The following is a 21,458-nucleotide window of genomic DNA, read 5'->3' on the forward strand; positions in this document are numbered from 1 at the left end:
CCCCTCAATAAAGGGGGGCCCACCCTCCCCGCCGTCAGAGGTCCCCCCCGGTCAGTACGGGGCGAGGTAACCTCGCCCCGCTTACCTCACCCCCCCTCAGATCCCTGAATTAGAACTCCCTTTACCTAGCTACTGAATAAATTTATGATTACAGGAAATTGCATGATTTCAGGACATTCCGGAAGAAACCAAAGACGGTGACAATTTAAGAGAAATCTAGCACATGGAGGAAATTGAGGAGACAGATGAAATCGGAGAACCGGAAAACACTCCTTGGTAAAAAACAATTTTCATAATTTATTTTCCATAATTAAGTTTATAAAGAATTTTGTACTATCTTTGAGTGCATTTTATTTATACAGATATAAATTAACATGAATATATTATTTTATTTTTATTTTCCATTTAGATAGCGAACAAAGATAGATGAGATGTGTCGATTTACGTTAACACGTCATTATTCAATGGAAATTAAAAATAGAATGACTTTGCGTTCTTTGTATCGCTAAATGAAATGCATTCAAATATAGAGCAGAAGATTGCTCAGATTGTGAAAATATTTCAGATATGCTAATCTGATAAAATTTTTATGAGAAAGTCTAAGAATTCTTATTTGTCACCAGGAAGGATAACATCATCATTGAAGACACTCTGGAAAATCACGCCAATGAAATTGAAGATGACGCCAACGAAACAGAAAATAACATGGACAATAGCAAGATCCTGCAGAACATAGGACAAGAAGACGACGACATGGAAACACTGGAACAGCAGGAAGAGCTAGAAGATTTTACAGATTATTTATGGTAAAAGTATTTATAGCAATATTTTTTACTTTGGAGAAGCAGAATTAAATTCGGATGTGCTTCACAGAAAACGGCGGGGAGGGGCCGTTCTTACCCCTAATTCATTTCTTTTCTTTTTCAGGTATAAAGTATGGAGGGGCAAATTGTTTGGTTGTGCCTCACAGGAAAGGGCGGGGATGAGGCCCTTTCCCTTTCATCTCAGCAAACACAAAATAACAGTATTCATATATTGTTGCTTTGTGTTTGCTGGATAATTTTTTTATAATTTATAATAAATATTTTAAATTTAATTTATAATTTATATAAATAGAATTTAACTCAATTTATAATTTAATTCATACTTAATTTATAATTTAAATAAAGTAATTTTATTAAAATTTGTTAATTATATGTATAAGTTTATATTATAAATTTTATATATATTATACATTATATATATATATATATATATATATATATATATACATCTATATGTACATACACATACATACACGCATATACACTTTATAAATAATATATACACACATAATATATATGTAAAACCTTTTGTAAAAAATTATATGTATATATGATATTATAAATAAACAAATAAATGTTTTTTAATTATAAAGTTAAAATAAATATAATATTGTTTTTTAATATATATAACCCTGTTATATCTTTATTTATAATAAAAATAATATAAAAGAGAGGTGAAAAAGGGGAGAAAGGGAGGAAAGCTAGTATTCTCACAATACAAGTACAGTACCAGTACGATACTAGTACAATATATATAGATTATTTAATTTTCATACTTTTCTTGTGTTAGTATTGTACTGGTATCGTACCAGTACTCTTCTAGTATTGTGAGAGTACACCGTACGATTATAATTCTATATCATTGCACAGTGGCACTACGGTAGCCGTACCACGTACCAATATGGTGTACTGGTAATGTACGCTTATGGTACGCACGTACGTGGTAGGTACAATACCCAGATAACAAAGTACTTTCACGGTATCGGTACGAGGAGAGTACATCGTACTTTATGTTTCAGTACCGTATCTACCACGTACGTGCGTACCGTAGGCGTACATTACCAGTACACCGCATTGATACGCGGTACGGCTACTGTAGCGCCACTGTACATTAATATAAAATTTCATTATACGCTGTACTCTCATACGCTGTACTGTACCAGTACAGTATCAGTATGATACCAGTACAATATCAGTACAGTTCTAACACAAGAAAGCATTTTCGTACACGCTTCCTCCTTCTTCCCTTTTTCTTTTTATTATTATTTTACAATTAAAAGACAGTTAAAGTTAATTTTATAATTAAAAAACATTTATTTATTTAATTTCATATAAAATACATATTTTTTTTTAAAATTATATATATATATATATATGCGTATTTTATATATGTTATAATAATATAATGTATATATATGTATATAATAATATATATAAAATATGTACAATATATGTATATAATGTATGTATGTATTAATTAAATATAACAATCATAGCAGCATATTATTATAAACGCAAAGTACAAAATTTATTTTAATTTAATTATAAATTAAACTATAAGCAGCTCTAGGTGACCCGCTAAAACCACCCCAACAAGAAAATCCTACTCGATCTTATTTAAGTCCAAGCTTATTATTATTATTTTGTGTTTTTTTAAGAGGGAAAGGGCCCCATCCCCGCCCTTTTCTGTGAGGCACAACCAAAAAATTTGCCCCTCCATTTTTTACACCTGAAAAAGAAAACAAATAAATTAGGGATGAGAACGGCCCCTCCCCGCCGTTCTCTGTGAAGCACGTCCAAAGTTTGATGCTGCTTCTCCAAAATACTTAAAAAAATATTAAGTTTACTATACATTACTTTCTGTTAAGTTTCTCATTTGTAGGTACTCCAGTATTGCCATGTTTTCATCGTCTACGCGTTCTGTGTTCTCTTGGATCTTATCGTCGTCATTTTCTATTTCAGCATCTTCCTGGATTTCTTCAGCGATGTTATTGTAATCCTCATCCCTGTTGAAAAATAAAAATTGTCAGAATTCTCATAAAATCAGAATATTTAAAAATATCAGAAATACTTTCACAATAAGCAACGTTCTGCTCTGTCTTTGAATGCATGTTATTTATTATCTATAGCAATACAAAAAAAATCCAAAAGCATCATTTTATTTTTAATTTCCATTGAATAATGATATATTAACATAAATCACATTTCATTCTATTTTTATCTATTTTTATTCATTCTATTTTATTTTGATATCTTGTAAAAAATAAAAATATAATAATATTAACTTTAATTTATATATCTCTATATAAATATTATAAAATGCATTCAAAGATAGTACAAACCATAAATATTATAAAATGCAATAAAAAATAGGGTAAAATATAAAAACATCATAAACATTTCAAAAATGCTAACTATTTTTGCTTATAACTCAAAAACTACGCTTCAAATCAAATTTTGGTAAAGGAAAAGTTGTCTTAGAATTGTGTCAGGAATATGTCATTTTACGGACGGAAGGTTGTTCTGGGACACTCTGTATATACATGTAAAAAATTTTTGTAAAATTTATAATATCCAAAATAATTCAATACTATTATCAGAATATTTATGAATAATTTTAAAGTGTTTTATTTAACATATACATATATTAATGAATATTTTTGTCAGAAATACGTCATTTTACGGACGGAAGGTTGTTCTGGGACACCCTGTATATAAATGCTAAATATTCTTTAAAATTTCTTTTTTTTCTATAATTTCCTAAAAAATGTTTAAAAAATCTAATTTTTTTAATAATTTTTTAGAATTTATTATTAAGTAATTATGAATGTAAATTATAAAAATTCCTAAATTTATTAAATTTTTAAAATATGATAATTTTTACCCAACAGCGTTCTCCAACAGCTCATCTTCAATCTCAGTTTCCTCCGTCTGCTGAGTCTCTGTTGGTTCATCGTTCCCACCAAGTCCATCGTTTTCCCAGTTTTCGACATCATCGATCTCCTGCTCAGGTTCCATGATATCCTTAAATTCTGTACTTTTCCTGTAATCATAAAGTTTATTTTTTTTTAGAACTAGTTGCATTAGTTCAGAGTTTTTCTTTTTTTTTTCTTTACACTAGAAGAATTATCAACTGAAAAAAAGTAAAAATAAGAAACACAGACCTCATCTTTGTTGTCTATTCGGCGGCGTCGATTTGGTGGGACTTCCACCTCATTTTCTTGGCATCGCACAGTGGGTCGAAACATAGGAAAGAGCGGACATCGCATTTTTAGGGACAATATAACAATTAAATATAATAATTATAGCGAAATAATTATGCATACACAATTATGAAGTATGTACCTAACCAATTTAAATAATTGTTGTTTGCAATATTGTATTAAACAACAATTTTTAACAATTTATATAAATGCCGCCAACATTAGTAGATTGTAAGTAATTTTTCACTCGTAAAATCTAAAACTACTTGTAATTCAACTCAATCAGAAGCGATCGATTATTGTTATTTTATTTTTTGGCGAATAACATTTTGATTTTGTGTATCACTTTTGATGTATATTTCTTTTAAATGTATATATTGCGACTTAGACAGATTTAAATTAAAAAGTAAAGCCAAACATTTCTCTTTTGAGTATAAAGAAACTTCTATTCGATTTTCACAAAAATCTCTCACTCTTTTAGTTTCATGCATTTAACTTCATTTGCATTTTTTTATAACAAAATCCATTATCTTTGCAATGCTATGGAGCCATGGCTCCCCAACATCGCAAAGATATTGGAGTGACTAGCCATCGCACATCGCATCTCATCGTATCACTTAATAAGGGTTTAGTAGTATAGTTCATTCAACAACCGCTACACATGGAGATGGCGCACTTGTAAATCACTTTCTCGAAAGTGAATTTGATTCGCTTATAGTATATAATCGTAAGTGCTAAAGGACTCACTGCTCTGTTGATGCAGATGAATTATTGAATATTTCTATCTGGTTATTTTCATTTGTCAACTGGTTTACATTTTTCCTGATTCGTGTTATATAAGGTACAAATCTCTTCCACAACTTTATGTTTTGTTAATATCTGGATTTTCTCTTTGATTATTGATGGCGACATTAACAAATAAAGATTTATTCTTTTTCTTAAGAAATGTACATTCTACTTTAACTTATACAGAACAATTGCTAGACTTCGTCGTTCAAAAATTAAACATTAATTTATCAGAATTTGAAAATTATAAAAAAATAGAGAAATATTTACGATCATTTTGTTCCAACGTTTCTACACGATGGAATAAATCACGTAGAATATTAGAACGTTTCGAAAAAATTAATAATTTGTGGCTTAATAAAGAATTTCAAATTCCAGATAATGTCAAACCTGGATGATCATGCAGGTCTGCGTACACTGCTTCCTTATCATGTAATAAATCTTTCGATGAAGTTACTGAAAGACATAAACGGAGGCGAACTGAAAATCTGCGAAAATCCAATCCAGCAGAAGTCCTGCTTCATGCCTCAAAACAAAAATTATTAAGCAATGGTTCCACAGATATGGCAAAGATATTGGAGTACCTTATAAAGAATCCAAATGAAGCTAAAAGAGTAAGAGATTTTTGTGAAAATCGAATAGAAATTTCTTTAGACTCGAAAGAAAAATGTTTGGCTTTACTTCTCAGTTTAAATCTGTCTAAGTCACAATACATACATTTAAGAGAAACATGCACAAATCAATATGTGTCATATTATAACGTTCAACAAGCAAAATTAGAATGTTATCCGCCAAAAAATAAAATGATAATAACTGAGACGATCGCTTCAATTGACTTACAAGCAATTTTAAATCTCACGAGTCAAAGACTACTTACAGTCTGTGAACAAAATTTAGACAGCTATACGAACTTGAAATTAATTTGCAAGTGACGCTTTGATGGAGCTTCTAATCAAAGCACTTATAAGCAAAAATTTGAAAATGAAGATGTTACGGATGGTGCTATTGTCATGACCAGTTTTGTTCCCATTAAATTAATGAGTAACTGTGACGTTGTGTAGACAAATCCAAATCCGTCTTCAACTCGTTATTGCCGTCCAATAAAATTCGAATTCGTTCACGAAAAAGCGGAAATTACAAAAAAAGAATACGAAAGAATACAAAACGAAATAACGAATTTGTTACCCACAAAATGCGGAAATATTACTATAAATTACGAAATGTTGTTTACTATGATTGATGGTAAAGTATGCGTTGCTTTATCAGACATAGCATTATCTTCTTCCACATGTTATCTGTGTGGGGCAAAACTTTCTGAGATGAACAATATCAACAAAATACTTAATAGGAATATTAATATCAATGCATATAATTTCGGGATATCAAGTCTTCACGCAAGGATTCACTGCATGGAATTTTTACTCCATGTTTCGTATAAAAAATTTGCCCTTTAAAAAATGGAGTGTATGGGATCCTGTTTTAAGAAAACAACGAGAAGACAATAAAAGAAGGATACAGCAAGAATTTAGAAAAGAATTAGGATTGCTCATTGACATTGTAAAACAAGGATCAGGGTCAACTAATGATGGGAACACAGCTAGACGATTCTTTTCTAATATACACACAACTGCTAAAATCATAGGGTTGGACGAATCCTTAATAAGAAGGTTTTCCATAATACTGCAAGCGATCTCATGCGGAGAAGTAATAAGTACAAAAAAATTTGGTTTATTTACTCTCGAAACCGCTAAGGAATTTGTTAAAAACTATGGATGGTATTACATGACAGCTTCCGTGCATAAATTGTTGATCCACGGAGAGGCAATAATTCCCAATTTTTCGATTCCAATTGGACACTTATCAGAAGAGGTGAGTGAAGCGCGAAATAAGGAGTTTCGAGAATACAGAAAGTCGCATTCATGTAAAATGGACAGAGTAAAAACTAATGAAGACATTTTACATCAGCTATTAATTTCATCTGATCCCGTAATTTCCAATTTAAGACCCAAAAAAGCGAACAGAAAAAACAAGACATGTTTCCCGAGACATTGGAAATGTTGGTATAAACAAAACACGCACACATGCATATAACACACAAATACACAAATCACACAAATACACAAATCACACAAATACACAAATATATGAATGCACGCATAGCAGAGAGGGTTTGGAGTCATTAAATACTGCGGGAGTGACGAACCGTGGGGTCCTTATTTCTGCTATGATACAGAAACAGCACAAACACGCGCGCTCGAGCACACACACACATACACAAGATATGCAAAATCCAATCGTGCAACCTCCTCGTGGTGCATATTGCTTAATACTAATGTCAGCTGTAGCAGCGCGCTTGTTGTTGTTAAAAATTGTTGTTTAATACAACAATTATTTATTAGTAAGGTACACATTTAATGATTACGTGTGCATAATTATTTTGCTTTAACTTTATTTATTTTTTTGCTTTATATTTTGTCTTTACAAGTGCGATGTTCGCTATTTCCCATTTTTCGATTCCACTATGGTTACGTATTGATTTGAAATGTTTTATCAATATTATCGTAAAAAAACGTAAATATTAATTTGTAGATTAATTTATTAATTAATCAATTAATTAATTTATAATGATAATATTTTAAGTAATTTTTAATATTTTTAGCATTTTTTAATATTAACAGTGCAAGACATATGCACGTTGAGATTTTCTGGGGGTCTTTTTTGCAATAAATAAATATATCTCTCAAAGTAGCAAATAGTAGCAGCTAAAACATGTCATTTTATGAAGTAGAACATCCCTTTAATGAAATCTGACAAACCAGAGTTTAAGATCTTTTAAGATTTTTTGTAAAAGTTATTTTATAATTTAGTTATCGGGATTTTCCTCGAAACATTATAAAATTGGTTATCAAACCTTAAACAATATTATTTTTTGATCCGGATATGGACTTTTATCAAGTAAAAGAATAGTCCATTTGATGTATAAAAGTTGGCAAGATAATATAGTTAGTAGAAAGAACTATACTGCCTTGAAAGTAGACAACTAAATTGATGGAAACCCACAATCGTCAAATTCGTAATGTTTAAAGTCATTTTACGCACCGATTGTAACAATATATTTCAAAATGAGGACTATATACTATTTCTATGATATTTCAAGTAACCAAATTAGCAATTAAAAACTGGCTACGAAAAAAAAATTTTTTGAGCTTATGTCCACATTTTTACGTAGTTCGATCCACTGTGCGTCGTTTTTTATTGAAATGCCATTTTCTTGTTTTAAGAATTTTTAAAGCCTTTTCCAGGGCGTCATAAAGTTCGACGTTGTTGAGATTAGTGAAATATTTGAGTTCATGGCATCTGAAAAAATATAGACGAAAAACACTTTAGTTATGTATTCAATGGGCCATATCAATAAAAATAACTTTATAAATACTTCAATTTTTTGCAGCAAATCCTTAAAGTTATATGATTATTATAATCATATATCTTTAAGAATTTGCTTTAAATGTTGAAGTATAAGGCTGTGCTCATTTTTATTTATACGACCTATAATGATTACATTTACGTCATCTTTAAACAGATTTACTTAATATCCTGGTTGTTCTAATGCGTCGTCTACAATAGAACTTTTAAGATTAAATATTTAAGAAATTAACCAATTACAATTAACTGTAGAGAAGAATAATGAATATGATTGGTCAATTTTTTAAATCTTAAATTTTAAAGTCCCATTGTGGACGACGCATAAGGTTGATCAATGACAGCTATTCCATTTTTTAGAAGAATGATTAACCTCAGAACGGAAGTTATACTAAATCCAAAATTAAATTTGAACAGATTTAAGAATGAGCTCCTAAATATTAAATTTAAATAAATGAATAAATAAAAGGAATAGGAGCGAGGAGATTTAATTGGAAATATAAGTTTTTACTTTTAGATAATATGTCACATAGTATATTAACCTTAATACATTGTTGAATTTTTAAAAAAAGCGGAAATTATAATCAAAAAATGAACGTTTCGATTCATGTTAGTAGATAGTATAAGAGAGTTCTAATCCAGGGATCTGAGGGGGGGTGAGGTAAGCGGGGGGAGGACGAGGCGAAATACCTCGCCCCCCGCACTGACCGGGGGGGGGGGGGCAAATGTCCCCCTCAATCTGGGGGGAGTACCAAATGCCCCCCCCAGATTAAGGGGGGAGGGTGGTACCAAACATCCCCTGATTGAGAGGGGAGAGGGGGGCGCATACATATGGTTCCGCACGTGGAGGGAGTGTCCTCTCCGACTGACTGCGGAGGTCTGACGGTGAGAGAGAGGAATGTCAACTGTTATAGATAAAATAATCACCCCACTCTGTTTATTCATAATGTATATTTGCAATAAATAATTACGTTCGCAACGTGGTAGAGGGAAACGGTGCGATAGACGTCCGCAACGCGGTAGAGGGAGACGGTGCGATAGACGTTCGCAACGCGGTAGAGGGAGACGGTGCGATAGCCCACGCGCATTTATCTCAAATATATACACGAGATCCCATATCTCATCTCTCTCTAAATAGAGTATCTCTTTTTAAATAGACTATGCATATGATCCTATGAGAGGTAAACGTCTTTGTTTGACTGAGACTAAGAGAGCGCGAGGAGGAGGAGGAGGAAGAGTCGTAGAATAAAATAGTGTTAATAGAAACATTAATGTTAATAATAATTTTTTATTTTTTATTTGTTACAAGTATCATAAAGTATATCATTTATAGCACACGCCAACAATTCGCAATCTACGAGTGATCCGCTATCGAACGCGTCACTCTCGCGAATCGCTTTCACAGCATCATTTACATCAGTAATATTGTTTCGTTGCAAGACGTTACAAAATTGTTTAAATTTTTCATTCACGAAATGTGTATTTTGACACAACCATGAATGCATATGATCGATGCAATCTTCAAAATCGAATAAATGTAATAATGTTTGAGGTTGCATATACAAAGACTTATTAGATAATGTTAATTTAATAATTCTCGATCCGTTTAATGCGATCATTTGGATAGATAGATCACAGATCCATAATGGTTGACTTTCAGTCGATTGTACATGTCGTTCAATGTCTGCACGTTTCTGCATCAATGAGTGCCAGAGTACGATAGGCAATACTAATCGATTACCTCGGTTGTCACCAAGTATCAATTCGACATACGACATAGCTCCAACGCTTATTCCAATCTCCAAATATTTGTAAGATGTTGGGGTTAAGATATACCTTCTTCCAAGTATGCAAACCGCACGACGAGATGAAACGCTATATAAAATATTAAAATATATTAAAAAATAATATTTAGAAAATAATTTTTAGGAAATAATATTTAGAAAATAATTGAAACTTACATGTTTTTTGATTGAATTTCATCGTTCTCAATCGGAATGTAAAAATTCATCTTGCTGGTTTCTTTTGTAAAGCACATTTTTTTTTAGCACAACCTTATGCACGGACAACTGATGCGATACTAAACTATTGAAAGTACTGCGATCAATTTGTAATATCGCAAAACGTAATGAGGAGGGGAGTATTTGTGACGTAATTTTGCAAGCGCCAATGTAAGGCTGCTAGAAATTATTAAAATCGCGTCTCCACGTGCTTTCTCGAGCGCCGTGTGTGGCCGCCGTATGATGAAATCTAATCAAATGTATACGACGATTGAAATATTCGGTTACAAATGTATACGACAAAGCGTGAGATAAAATTTTTGGCTAAATGATAACATAAACAGACCGTCGACGGTACGAATGTTTGCGCTAAAGAATAACGCGCCGACAGTACGAATGTTTGCGCTAAAGAATAACGTGTCACATAATGGGTGGGCATTATCATGTATATTTAATTTGATTATAAATAATAAATATAATCCTATGCGTAGAGGATGTCATATTATATTACATTACCACGAAATATGTGTGAGATAAAGAGACGTGATAATATAGAAATGACGGATGTTTATACGAAAGAATAACGTTTTCGCAACGTGAAAAGAATATAACGATTAGATATAAATCAGAACAGAGAGTCACATCTCGCTATTATTGTCGAAGCTTGCACGAGTGTACCTTATATGTAAAAAAAATGGAGCAGGTTTTAACGCAACAATCCACCTTGATAAATTCGGTGGAGGAGTACTTTGCGTGGGAGGTGCGATGCGATGATTATATCAAGTCGTTGGAAGAGCAGAGTCGAATTAAACGACCGCGAATATCGATCGGATATCGACAATTGTTGATCGCAAAGATCGCGCGACTCGAAGGACTGAAAAATGCGTTGCGCAAACGTTTCGTACACGCGGGTGCCGGACACAGCGCGCATCAAGCTGCACTATTTTGGCGAGAAATTGATACAGCGTTCGAGAACCGTATATCGACTGGTGCGATAATCAATAGCAATTATATCGAACCTCGCCAGTTTCTCGAAGACGCGAGTGATATCGTGCTCGAACATGTGCGAGACGCTATCGAAACACATTGCAATGTGAAAGTGAATACTATGTTTAACGGTGAGTTTGTGGCGGGTGAAAAGCACGACGATAAAAGTGTAAGTACAAAAAACTGTGAACTATTTCGTACATCTGATTTACGCGAATGGTACGAGCAACGTGTTATCGAGCCCACTTTAGCATCTCTCGAAAAATTTCAAGAACGTGATAGTGGGTGGGCATTATCGCGTATATTTAATTTGACTGTAAATATAAATAAATATAATCCTATGCGTGCGGGATGTCATATTATATTACCGCGAAAGATAATGATGAAGCGAGCGATAGTTAACGTGCGATCCAAAGACAATGCATGTTTCGCATGGGCAGTGACTGCTGCTATGTATCCCGCTGAAAGAAGGGTTGAACGAGAATTATCGTACCCGCGTTACACGGATGTGCTAAATCTTCGAGACATTGAGTTTCCAGTGACTCTTAATCAAATTAAAAAGTTTGAAATTAACAACAATATTTTAATCAATGTGTACACCATCGAAAACGAAAATAGTTCCTATTCGTCTTTCGGAGCAAAAGAGGGACAAGCACGCCAATTTGCTCTACATTCAAGATGCGCAAGATATCGGACATTTCGCGTGGATCAAGAATTTATCGCGACTCGTGAGTTCGCAACTCAATAAACACAATGGACAAAAATATATCTGTGATCGGTATGTATATTTAATATTATTGATTTTTTTTCAAAATAAATATATAATTATTATTTCTCTTTTATAGATGTCTACATTATTTTTATTCGAATGAGAAACTACAGTCACATACTGTAGACTGCGGGAAGATGAATGACTGCGCTATTCGATTACCGAGCGATAAAGATAAGTGGCTCGCTTTTAACAACTATAATAGGAAGGAGCAGGTTCCTTTCGTCGTGTATGCCGACCTGGAATGTGTTTTGAGAAAGACGGACAAAAAAGAAGAAGCAGAAAAAAATGTATACCAGCATCATCAAGTGTTTAGTATCGCTTATTATGTACATTGCTCGTACGATAATTCGTTGTCCGCGTATCATTCTCGTCGCGAAGCCAATTGCGTCGCATGGTTTGCTGAAGAATTAAAAAATTTAGCAACGAGCGTGAAAACAATTTTATCTACAAATCTTCCCATGATAAATTTGACGCGTGAAGAATTGGAAAAGTTTAACAGCGCTATTCAATGTCACATATGTGAGAAACCATTCGTGGAAGACGATACGCGCGTACACGATCATTGCCACCTCACTGGACGGTACAGAGGTCCCGCGCATTCAAATTGCAATCTAAATTATAAGGAATCCTTTTATATTCCAATTATTTTCCATAATTTATCCGGTTACGATTCACATTTTATAATCGAGGAAATAGCTACAGCGTTCGAAGGAAGAATCGATCTACTTCCGATAACTAAAGAAAAATACGTTTCATTTACGAAAGATGTTAAACTTACGGAAGACAATTCGCGAAATCACATTAAATTACGTTTCATCGATTCTTTTAAATTTCTCACAACAAGTCTCAACAAATTAGCATCTTTTCTCAGTAAAGATAAATTAAAAATTTTACAATCTGAATATCAAAATTTGCGGGTAGAAGACTTTGATCTGTTAACGCGAAAAGGTGTCTTTCCGTACGAATATATCGATTGTGTAGATAAATTGCACGATACATGTTTACCTCCGCGCGAATTATTTTACAGTTCCTTGACCGATGACACAGTATCCGAGAGCGATTACGCGCACGCCGAGACTGTTTGGAACCGATTCTCCATTAGAACGCTAGGCGAATATAGCGATCTATATTTAAAAATCGATGTCTTGTTATTAGGCGATGTTTTTGAAAATTTTCGTGACAATTGTATCAAGAGTTACGGGCTCGACCCTGCGCATTATTATACTCTGCCCGGATACACGTGGGATGCCATGTTGAAGCATACAAATATTAAGTTTGAATTGCTCACTGACATCGATATGGTAATGTTTATAGAACGAGGTATACGCGGTGGTTTGAGTCAATGTTCCAACAGATACGCGCATGCTAATAACAAGTACATGCAGTCATACGACTCATTGAAACCGTCATCGTATCTAATGTATTTCGATGTAAATAATTTATACGGATGGGCAATTTGTCAACCTTTGCCTTACGCTAGTTTTCAATGGGTCGACAATATATACAATTTTGATCTATCATCGATCACGTCCGATTCGCCTACAGGCTATATCCTCAAAGTCGATCTCGAGTACCCGCAACATCTTCACGACGCACATACTGACTTACCGTTTTGTCCGACAAGCCACCCGGCAAGAGAGAAAACAAGTTGCTCGCGACCTTATACGATAAGAAACGATACGTAATACACTATCGCAATCTGCAGCAATGTACGCGACACGGTCTTCGCGTTACAAAAATTCATCGCATATTACAATTCGCGCAATCTCCATGGTTATGTACATATATTGAATTAAACACGCAATTTAGAACAATGGCGAAAAATGATTTTGAAAAGAATTTATACAAATTAATGAATAATGCAGTTTTCGGCAAAACGATGGAAAATGTGCGCAATCGCGTAGATATAAAACTTATAACAAAATGGGACGATAGGTACGGCGCAGAGGCAATGATCGCGAAACCAAATTTTCATAGCAGGAGCGTTTTTTCGGAAAATTTAATCGCTGTGGAATTGCATAAACTCGAGGTGAAGTTTTACAAACCAATCTATGTAGGTATGTGTATACTTGATGTATCCAAGATGTGTTTGTACGAATTTCATCACGATTACATGATTCCAATGTATAAAGAAAAATGTAAAGTCATGTACACCGACACGGATAGTCTCATATATCACATTGAGTGCGAAGACGTGTACGAGAATATGAAGCGCAACATCGGCAAGTTCGACACGAGCGACTATGCGATAGACAATGCGTACGGTATACCGCTCGCGAATAAAAAGGTACCGGGTCTGATGAAGGATGAAAACAACGGTATGATAATGACAGAATTTGTCAGGCTTAGAGCAAAAATGTATGCGCTAAAAATAGATGGTAAAAAGGATACGAAAAAGGTAAAAGGTGTCAAGAATAGCGTCGTCGCGAAAACGATAACATTTGACGATTACATGCAGTGTTTGAACGAAGGAATTGAAATGACGCGACAGCAATCGAGTATAAGATCAAAAATGCATAAAGTATATACCATGCGACAGAAAAAAATTGCTCTAAGTCCACACGATGATAAACGGTATATAATACCTAAAAGTATCGATACACTACCATGGGGGCATTACAGAATACCGTTGTAAAAAAGAAAAAAAGTGTATATATTTGAATATTATATATATTTATATATATAAACTTTATATAATATTTGTTATATTATTACAATATATTATTTTTATGTATCCAAGAATTCCGTGAACTATCGAATCCCAACCATTTCACAAAAACTTCATCCCCTCTCTTTTTCAATATCTTTTCCACAAGATATATATCGGGATTAGCAACGCGTTGTAGTTCGTATTCGTAAAATCCACCGGCGACGGGATTTCCGCGCGAATCTTTTAATATATATGTCACGGGATTAGTTTTCTGTATCTTAACAATTTCAAACACTTCGGTGGTTCAATTTGGTGTGTAGCCTTTTTCGAATAAAGTCTTGAATTTACTCACGCGCACCGAATCGCCTATTTTAAATTTCGCCAGCACCGCAATCTTTACGTTGCTGTACACCGTATGTAAAAGTTTCTCCGCGACGGCTGGAGTAACATCGACAGGTCTCATACCGATAGTGCGATGTTTTTGCGTGTTGTACTCTTCAACGAGTCTCGATAGTTCGTCGATCCACTTGTAGTTTCCATTGAGCGTAAACATTTTCCACATTTTATTCTTCAAAGTACGATTGAAGCGTTCCACGATCGAGGCTTTCATGACGGAATATGTCGAATAATGATTAATATCGTGTTTCTTTATGAGGTTGTACATTTGCATTGTAAAATTCATTTCCTTGATCGGTTTGAAAATTTTTCGGGCATCTCGCATCGTCTCGAATTATCTCCGCAATCGCATCGGCCGTCTCGTTTCCACCTCTTGAGCGGTACGACCCACGCATACTTGCTCAACACATCGATAACAGTGAGTATGTAATTGTATCCCTTGTTGACTCGAGCATACGGACGCATCTCGACGATGTAGGCTTGCCACAGATCATCGTATCCCCGCACTATGACGTGTCTTCGGGGAAAATTTTTTCTCGCTGGCGCGTGCAGCTCGTTTACCAACTGCCGTCTCTCCAAACTATGTTGATTCTTTGCTTTGCCAGTTTTTCTCGATGGTTGTTTGTTGTTTGCTTTTTTATCACTCATTTTTCGTTTATCGTCCTTTAAGAGCCGTTCTTTAAGTTCCGTTTTTTCTATGATTTTTATTTTTTCACGTTTTCTGATCCGTTCTTAATCCGTTCATGCGTTGTTCACCGCCGTCCTTCACCCATTCGAAAATCGTTCTTGACCCGTTCGCAGCCTTTTTCACAGTCGTTTTTGACTCGTTCGTAGCCGCTTTTGACCCGTTCGTAGCCTCGTTCACAGACGTCTTTCGAACGATCGTAGGAGTTCTTGAGTTGTTTGTAACCTTGAGTGTAGCCGTGAAGAACGTGTTCGTAGCCTCGTTCACAGCCCTGCTTGAGATGTTGATAGCCTCGTTCGAAGCTGTTGTTGTTGTTGTTGTTGTTGCTGCTGCTGCTGCTGCTGCTAGGTCGTTCACTACCACTGCCACTCATTGTAGTATATTAGATAGCAGTTCGGTAATTCTTCGTAGCGGTTCGATAATTGTTCGCAGCCGTTCGATAATCCTTCGTAGCTGTTCGATAGCCGTTCGATAGCCGCTCCTAACCCGTTCACTGATGCTCATTCGGGTTGATAGCCGTCTCTGAGTTAGCGTTAGCCGCGCGTTGAAGATTGTTTAGCGCAATCTGTAATGCTCGCACGTCCTTCTCAAGCGAAGTAAGCTTCTCGTCTGATTCTTTCTGTCGATTCATTAATCTTTTAACGCAGGACTGCACGTACAATTTGTTGACGGCATCGGTGTCAGCCTCAGGTTGCGCTACACGACGAATCTTACGCGATCTCGCATCGAAGTCTGTAACGACGCGACACAGAGCGTTTTCATGCACATAACTTTTTATCAATCTATCCCAAGAGCCGTTTGTACCGGTTGTATCATTTCTTGAATCGAATAAGCCAAATTTGTTGATAGGCATTTTTTTTCCGACGCTTCGTAAAGTGTCACGCAACGCTGATCGACTGATTAAAATAGTTTTGTCGATACATCATTCAATTTATAATAAGACCATCTTCGCGAAGTTCTTCGATAATCGACATGATTTCATTGTCGTGAGCATTGTTACCGGCTCGACGTGAAGCATCCAGTAATCGCAGACGATCTACCAACTCGTTTGGATCGTTCCAATGCACGTAGTCGATCTTATTGTCGTTTAGAGTCATAGCGCGCGGTAGTATACCCTTTCCAGCTTTTCTGCTAGACAATAACGGTGCAATTACATTTTTATACTTATATCCTTTAGTCCCTAATACTGGATTATGTGCTTTGTTCCCACGTTTATGCGCATTCGTCACTAATAATATACTTTTATATTTAAGCAAATCATCTTCGGCGTATATTTCATCGTCGGGGATTTTTTTGAAAATTAATTCATAGAGACCAGGCGTTCCCGTATATTTTACTTCATCGATAATTATATTATCATTTTTGTCTACGTCAAAATGTTTATCACCAAGGATTATTCCATCGTTAGAAAACTTAATGCCGTACACATAATCCATAGCTTTATCTTTATCTTGATTCATAACAGTTAATATATATTTTTGTCCGAGTGGACCTAAATGCTCTCGAAATATGTTTACACCTGCGGACGTTTGCAATTCACGTTGTACCGTCGTAACCAACGAATCGGGTGTGGTTTCAAAAATTTCGTCGACGGGTGGTTGCTCGTATGATAATTGACGCGGTTGCGCAATTTCTATCTGAGTAGATGTGTCCGGTATCGTTCGTCTTTGATTAGGTGTAGAAGTTATCGGCAAATCATTTAATGAGACGTTTAATCGTTTTTGCTTTGAGCTCAAATCATTCAATGAGATTCTTGGTCGTTTTTTAACTTTAATAATTTTCTTTTCCACATGGTCTTTTTCGAGTATATCGAACGGCTCGATTTTCGATACGTCGGATTCTACATCGATGGTATTTTGAACAAGCTGTTTTAGAGGCTCGCTAATCGGTTTAAACTGTTTCTCCAACGCTACATCTTCCTCAATTTTACCAGTTTTTAACGCGCGATATTTTTTGCGAATTGACTCGCTCGTCTGTACAATTTTTCGCGCAATCTTTTCACGATCACTCATGTTTTTTTTTTATGTAGACGTTGCTCTGTCAATGTTTCGATAGCAACTGATCATTTTACGGTACCGCAAATTCATTAAAACCTCTTCTGTAACGTCCATTGTTCATTGAACTGTCTTTGTCAATTACTAGAAATCCATACTTGTGCTGCCAACATTTTTTGCATAACGCGCTAAAATCATCGTACGACATATCAGTATTTACATGATCGTTGTACACATGTCGCAAGTTTGTACCGTCTTGTTTAAATAAAATCAACAGATTAGCATTGTCGCGTATAAGATGCTTGGGTATCTTGGCATACGTTTGACAGAGATAGAAACAATCGACGCTTGAGTGTCGACCCATTGAGAAGTACTCTCTTATCGTATCTTGCTTGTCGCATGTCACGTCATCGAAGATAAAAACCGAATTCGGAAGCGCCTCTCTCGATGAAATGACATCGCTGTTATTAGAGAACGTAAAGTAACCAATTTCATCTATCGATGATAGTAAATTTTCCAAATATTGATATTTTGGTTGTTGAAGCGATTTTGAATATATGTATAAATTTTCAAAGCGTATGCCGTTTGGACTTTCTATCAAGCTTATCAACAAGTTAGTTTTACCGCAATTCGAAGGGCCGCAAATGAGACCGCGTATTGTATTCGGTAACATTTTTCCATGTTTGTGTATTTCTTTTTCAGGCATTAGTCTATTGTCAAAATTTGTTACTTTAATTACCGTTGGTTGTAGCACGAATCGCATGACTTGTCTAATCAGACTTAACGATACTTTATGAGGAGGAGGAGGGTGAGGAGAGCCTATTTATAGATGCGCATCAAATCGAAACCGCTCAGTGTCAAACATGTTTCTTTCACTGTCGGATGACTGTGATATTCTCAACCTTGCCTCAGAACAGTTGCAATATATACCGAAGATTATTTTATTGAAACAGTTTGGTCGTTACGTGGAACGTCTGTGGGACAAACTTCCGGAATATATAAAGGCTGATTCGGAGGTTCAGACCTATCGTCGCTGTTTCGAACATTACAATCGACCGTGGCAACGAACGCACATTGACGGTCCAGCGCCGATGATAAAAGATTGTTACGAATGTCAGCGAAAACCGTAAGAGGCTGTGGTCTGTTGAATCGCGCGATAAACGCACTCCCTATCGAATTACATATTCCTGGATATCAGTTTTGCGGACCGGGAACTCGTTTACAAGAACGATTGGTTAGAGGCGATCGAGGCATCAACCCATTGGACGTCGCGTGTCGCGAACACGATTTAGCTTACTCGCGAAGCAACAACCTCGGCGAACGACACGTAGCGGATAGTATACTAGCTGCGAGGGCGCGAGAACGTATTACCGCAAAAAATTCGAATTTTGGCGAAAGAGCAGCCGCCACGGCCGTTTGGACGGTCATGAAAGCAAAGACGAAAATGGGTATGGGGATGAAAAAGTCGTCGACGAAGAAAAAGATTACGAAAAAACGAATACTTCCGGTAGCGAAACGCGGAGGCGTATTACCGATTCTACCAGTGTTGGGTGCTCTCGGATCTCTGATTGGTGGAGCGGCTGGTGTAGCGAAGATGGTAAACGACGGAAAATCTACGCAACGTCAGTTTCAAGAGATGCTACGTCACAATCGCGCCATGGAAGGTCGCGGATTGTATCTCGCGCCATACAAATACGGACGAGGAATCTCAATGAGAAAGAAGAAGAAAAAAAAAAAAACGTCAAAGAGACACTAAAAATGCCAGAGGGTGCAACTACCAACGTACAACTGCTGCAACTAGCAAAACGTATGCGCATTCCGTATTTTAGAGGCGTTTTTATGCGTGACTCATTACCGATCGGTGGTGTATATCGAAACGAGAGCGGTATCATAAATTTGGATAACGCTAAAGGCTCGGGTACTCACTGGGTAGCGTATGCAAAGAGAGGGAATCGCGCTATATATTTTGACAGTTTTGGCAATCTTCGCCCGCCGAATGAATTGATACGATATTTAAATGTGTCAAAAATAGATTATAATCATACATCCTATCAAACTTATAATCAAAGCATCTGCGGACAATTGTGCTTGCAGTTTCTCCGAACGGTCGATGCATGTGAATTTAAATAAAAATTATATATTAAACATATATATCGCTATGTATCTTCTTTATAAAATCCTATCCTTCTTCCTATATATTATATAATAATAATAATAAGTTACATTGATATATTTTTTAATCGAAATGTATAGTTTATTGGAAATGTGTCAAGAATACTTTTAATATCTTAATAAGTTACGTTTATATTTCTTTTACTACAGCCTTCTCCTTTGCTCTCTCTTTCTCTCTCTCTCTCTCTCCTTTCCTTACACATCATACTCTCCTTGTGCTACGTCTATAGCGCTACCCTTTTCCCACCATTATGCTCTCCTTGTCCTACGTCTATAGCGCCTTCCTTCTTACACCACGTCGTACTCTCTTTGTCATACGCTCTATTGTGCTCGCAGTTTTTCCGAGCGGTCGATGCACGCGAATTTAAAGACATACATTCCGCTATTTAATTTAGTATTCGTCAAACAGTTTGGTCAACATGTCTATGACATTCACGCTGACTGGGAAGAGCAGCGTTCTCGCGGCAAATTACTCGCCCACCGTAGATTTAAGCGATGGTGAATACGAACTCGGTCTTTTTGAGCGGATTTTGAGAGTTATCACACGATATCGAACGTGAATTCCTCGAATAATAAATTTTACTTTGGCAAAGACGATGCGGAAATTACGATTCCCGAGGGATCGTACGAGCTGCAAGCGATACATGAATTTTTGAAAAAAACAATTTCACGAAAACGTTCGCAACACGCAGTTCGTGATGGTGATAAAAAACAAACTGACGACGATGACTTCGAGGCTGGAGAATGGCCGATAGTGCTCCGCGCTAATTACAATACGATGCGGAGCGAGATCAAATGCGCCTACAGAATAAATTTTAGCAAGCCTAACAACATTGGATCGCTGCTAGGATTCTCGAACCGTATACTGCAGCCGCGAAAATGGTACGAGTCGGACGTGCCGATTAACATTATCAACGTGAACATTATCCGCGTCGAATGTAATGTCACCGCGGGTGCGTACAACAACGGTAAACTCGTTCATACGATACATGAATTTTCACCGAGGGTACCACCAGGATATAAGATATCGGAAACACCGGCGCACATCATTTACCTACCGATCATCGTACGGAGCATTACGGATTTAACGTTACGCGTCGATCAGGAAGGACGATTACTCGATTTTCGAGGAGAAGAGATCACCATTAGAGTGCATGTACGACGGCGACAAAATTAGCGTGTGATGCTCGTGCTGAACGGATCGAAAGATGTGAGAGACAACACAATTTTTACGACGCCCGTGACGACAACAACAACAACAACATCGAGATTTGCTAATACGCAATCATCTTGCGCTAAGAAAAAGAAATTGAACGCATCAAACGTTGCGTTTTTACAATCTTTGGGATTCGCGGTGCGAAACATTTGAACGATGACTGACATTCTCAACATCGCGGACGAACCGATCTTTGACGATCGCATCGTCAAGATTGAGACTCACGCATACAACCCATTCGCCAACACAACGTTCGGACACAGTGACGAGATAAGAATACCCATACAACAACAGGATCTGTATACATTACCGTACGAGAGTTTCTTATACATCGAGGGAGAATTGAAGATAAA

The 21,458-nt window shown here is 36.0% G+C and overlaps 1 protein-coding gene across 1 annotated transcript; it reads left to right on the plus strand.

Annotated features, from left to right (window-relative positions):
* The first annotated feature begins 13,945 nt into the window (after nucleotides 1-13,945).
* On the plus strand, nucleotides 13,946-14,627 carry LOC140671399 (uncharacterized). The gene has a single exon (XM_072902643.1). The coding sequence runs from the start codon at nucleotides 14,052-14,054 to the stop codon at nucleotides 14,625-14,627; it is 576 nt and encodes a 191-aa protein (XP_072758744.1). The 5' UTR covers nucleotides 13,946-14,051.
* The last annotated feature ends 6,831 nt before the right edge of the window (nucleotides 14,628-21,458 follow it).

This window comes from Anoplolepis gracilipes, chromosome 11 (genome assembly GCF_047496725.1).
Source record: "Anoplolepis gracilipes chromosome 11, ASM4749672v1, whole genome shotgun sequence".
NCBI classification, from domain to species: domain Eukaryota; kingdom Metazoa; phylum Arthropoda; class Insecta; order Hymenoptera; family Formicidae; genus Anoplolepis; species Anoplolepis gracilipes.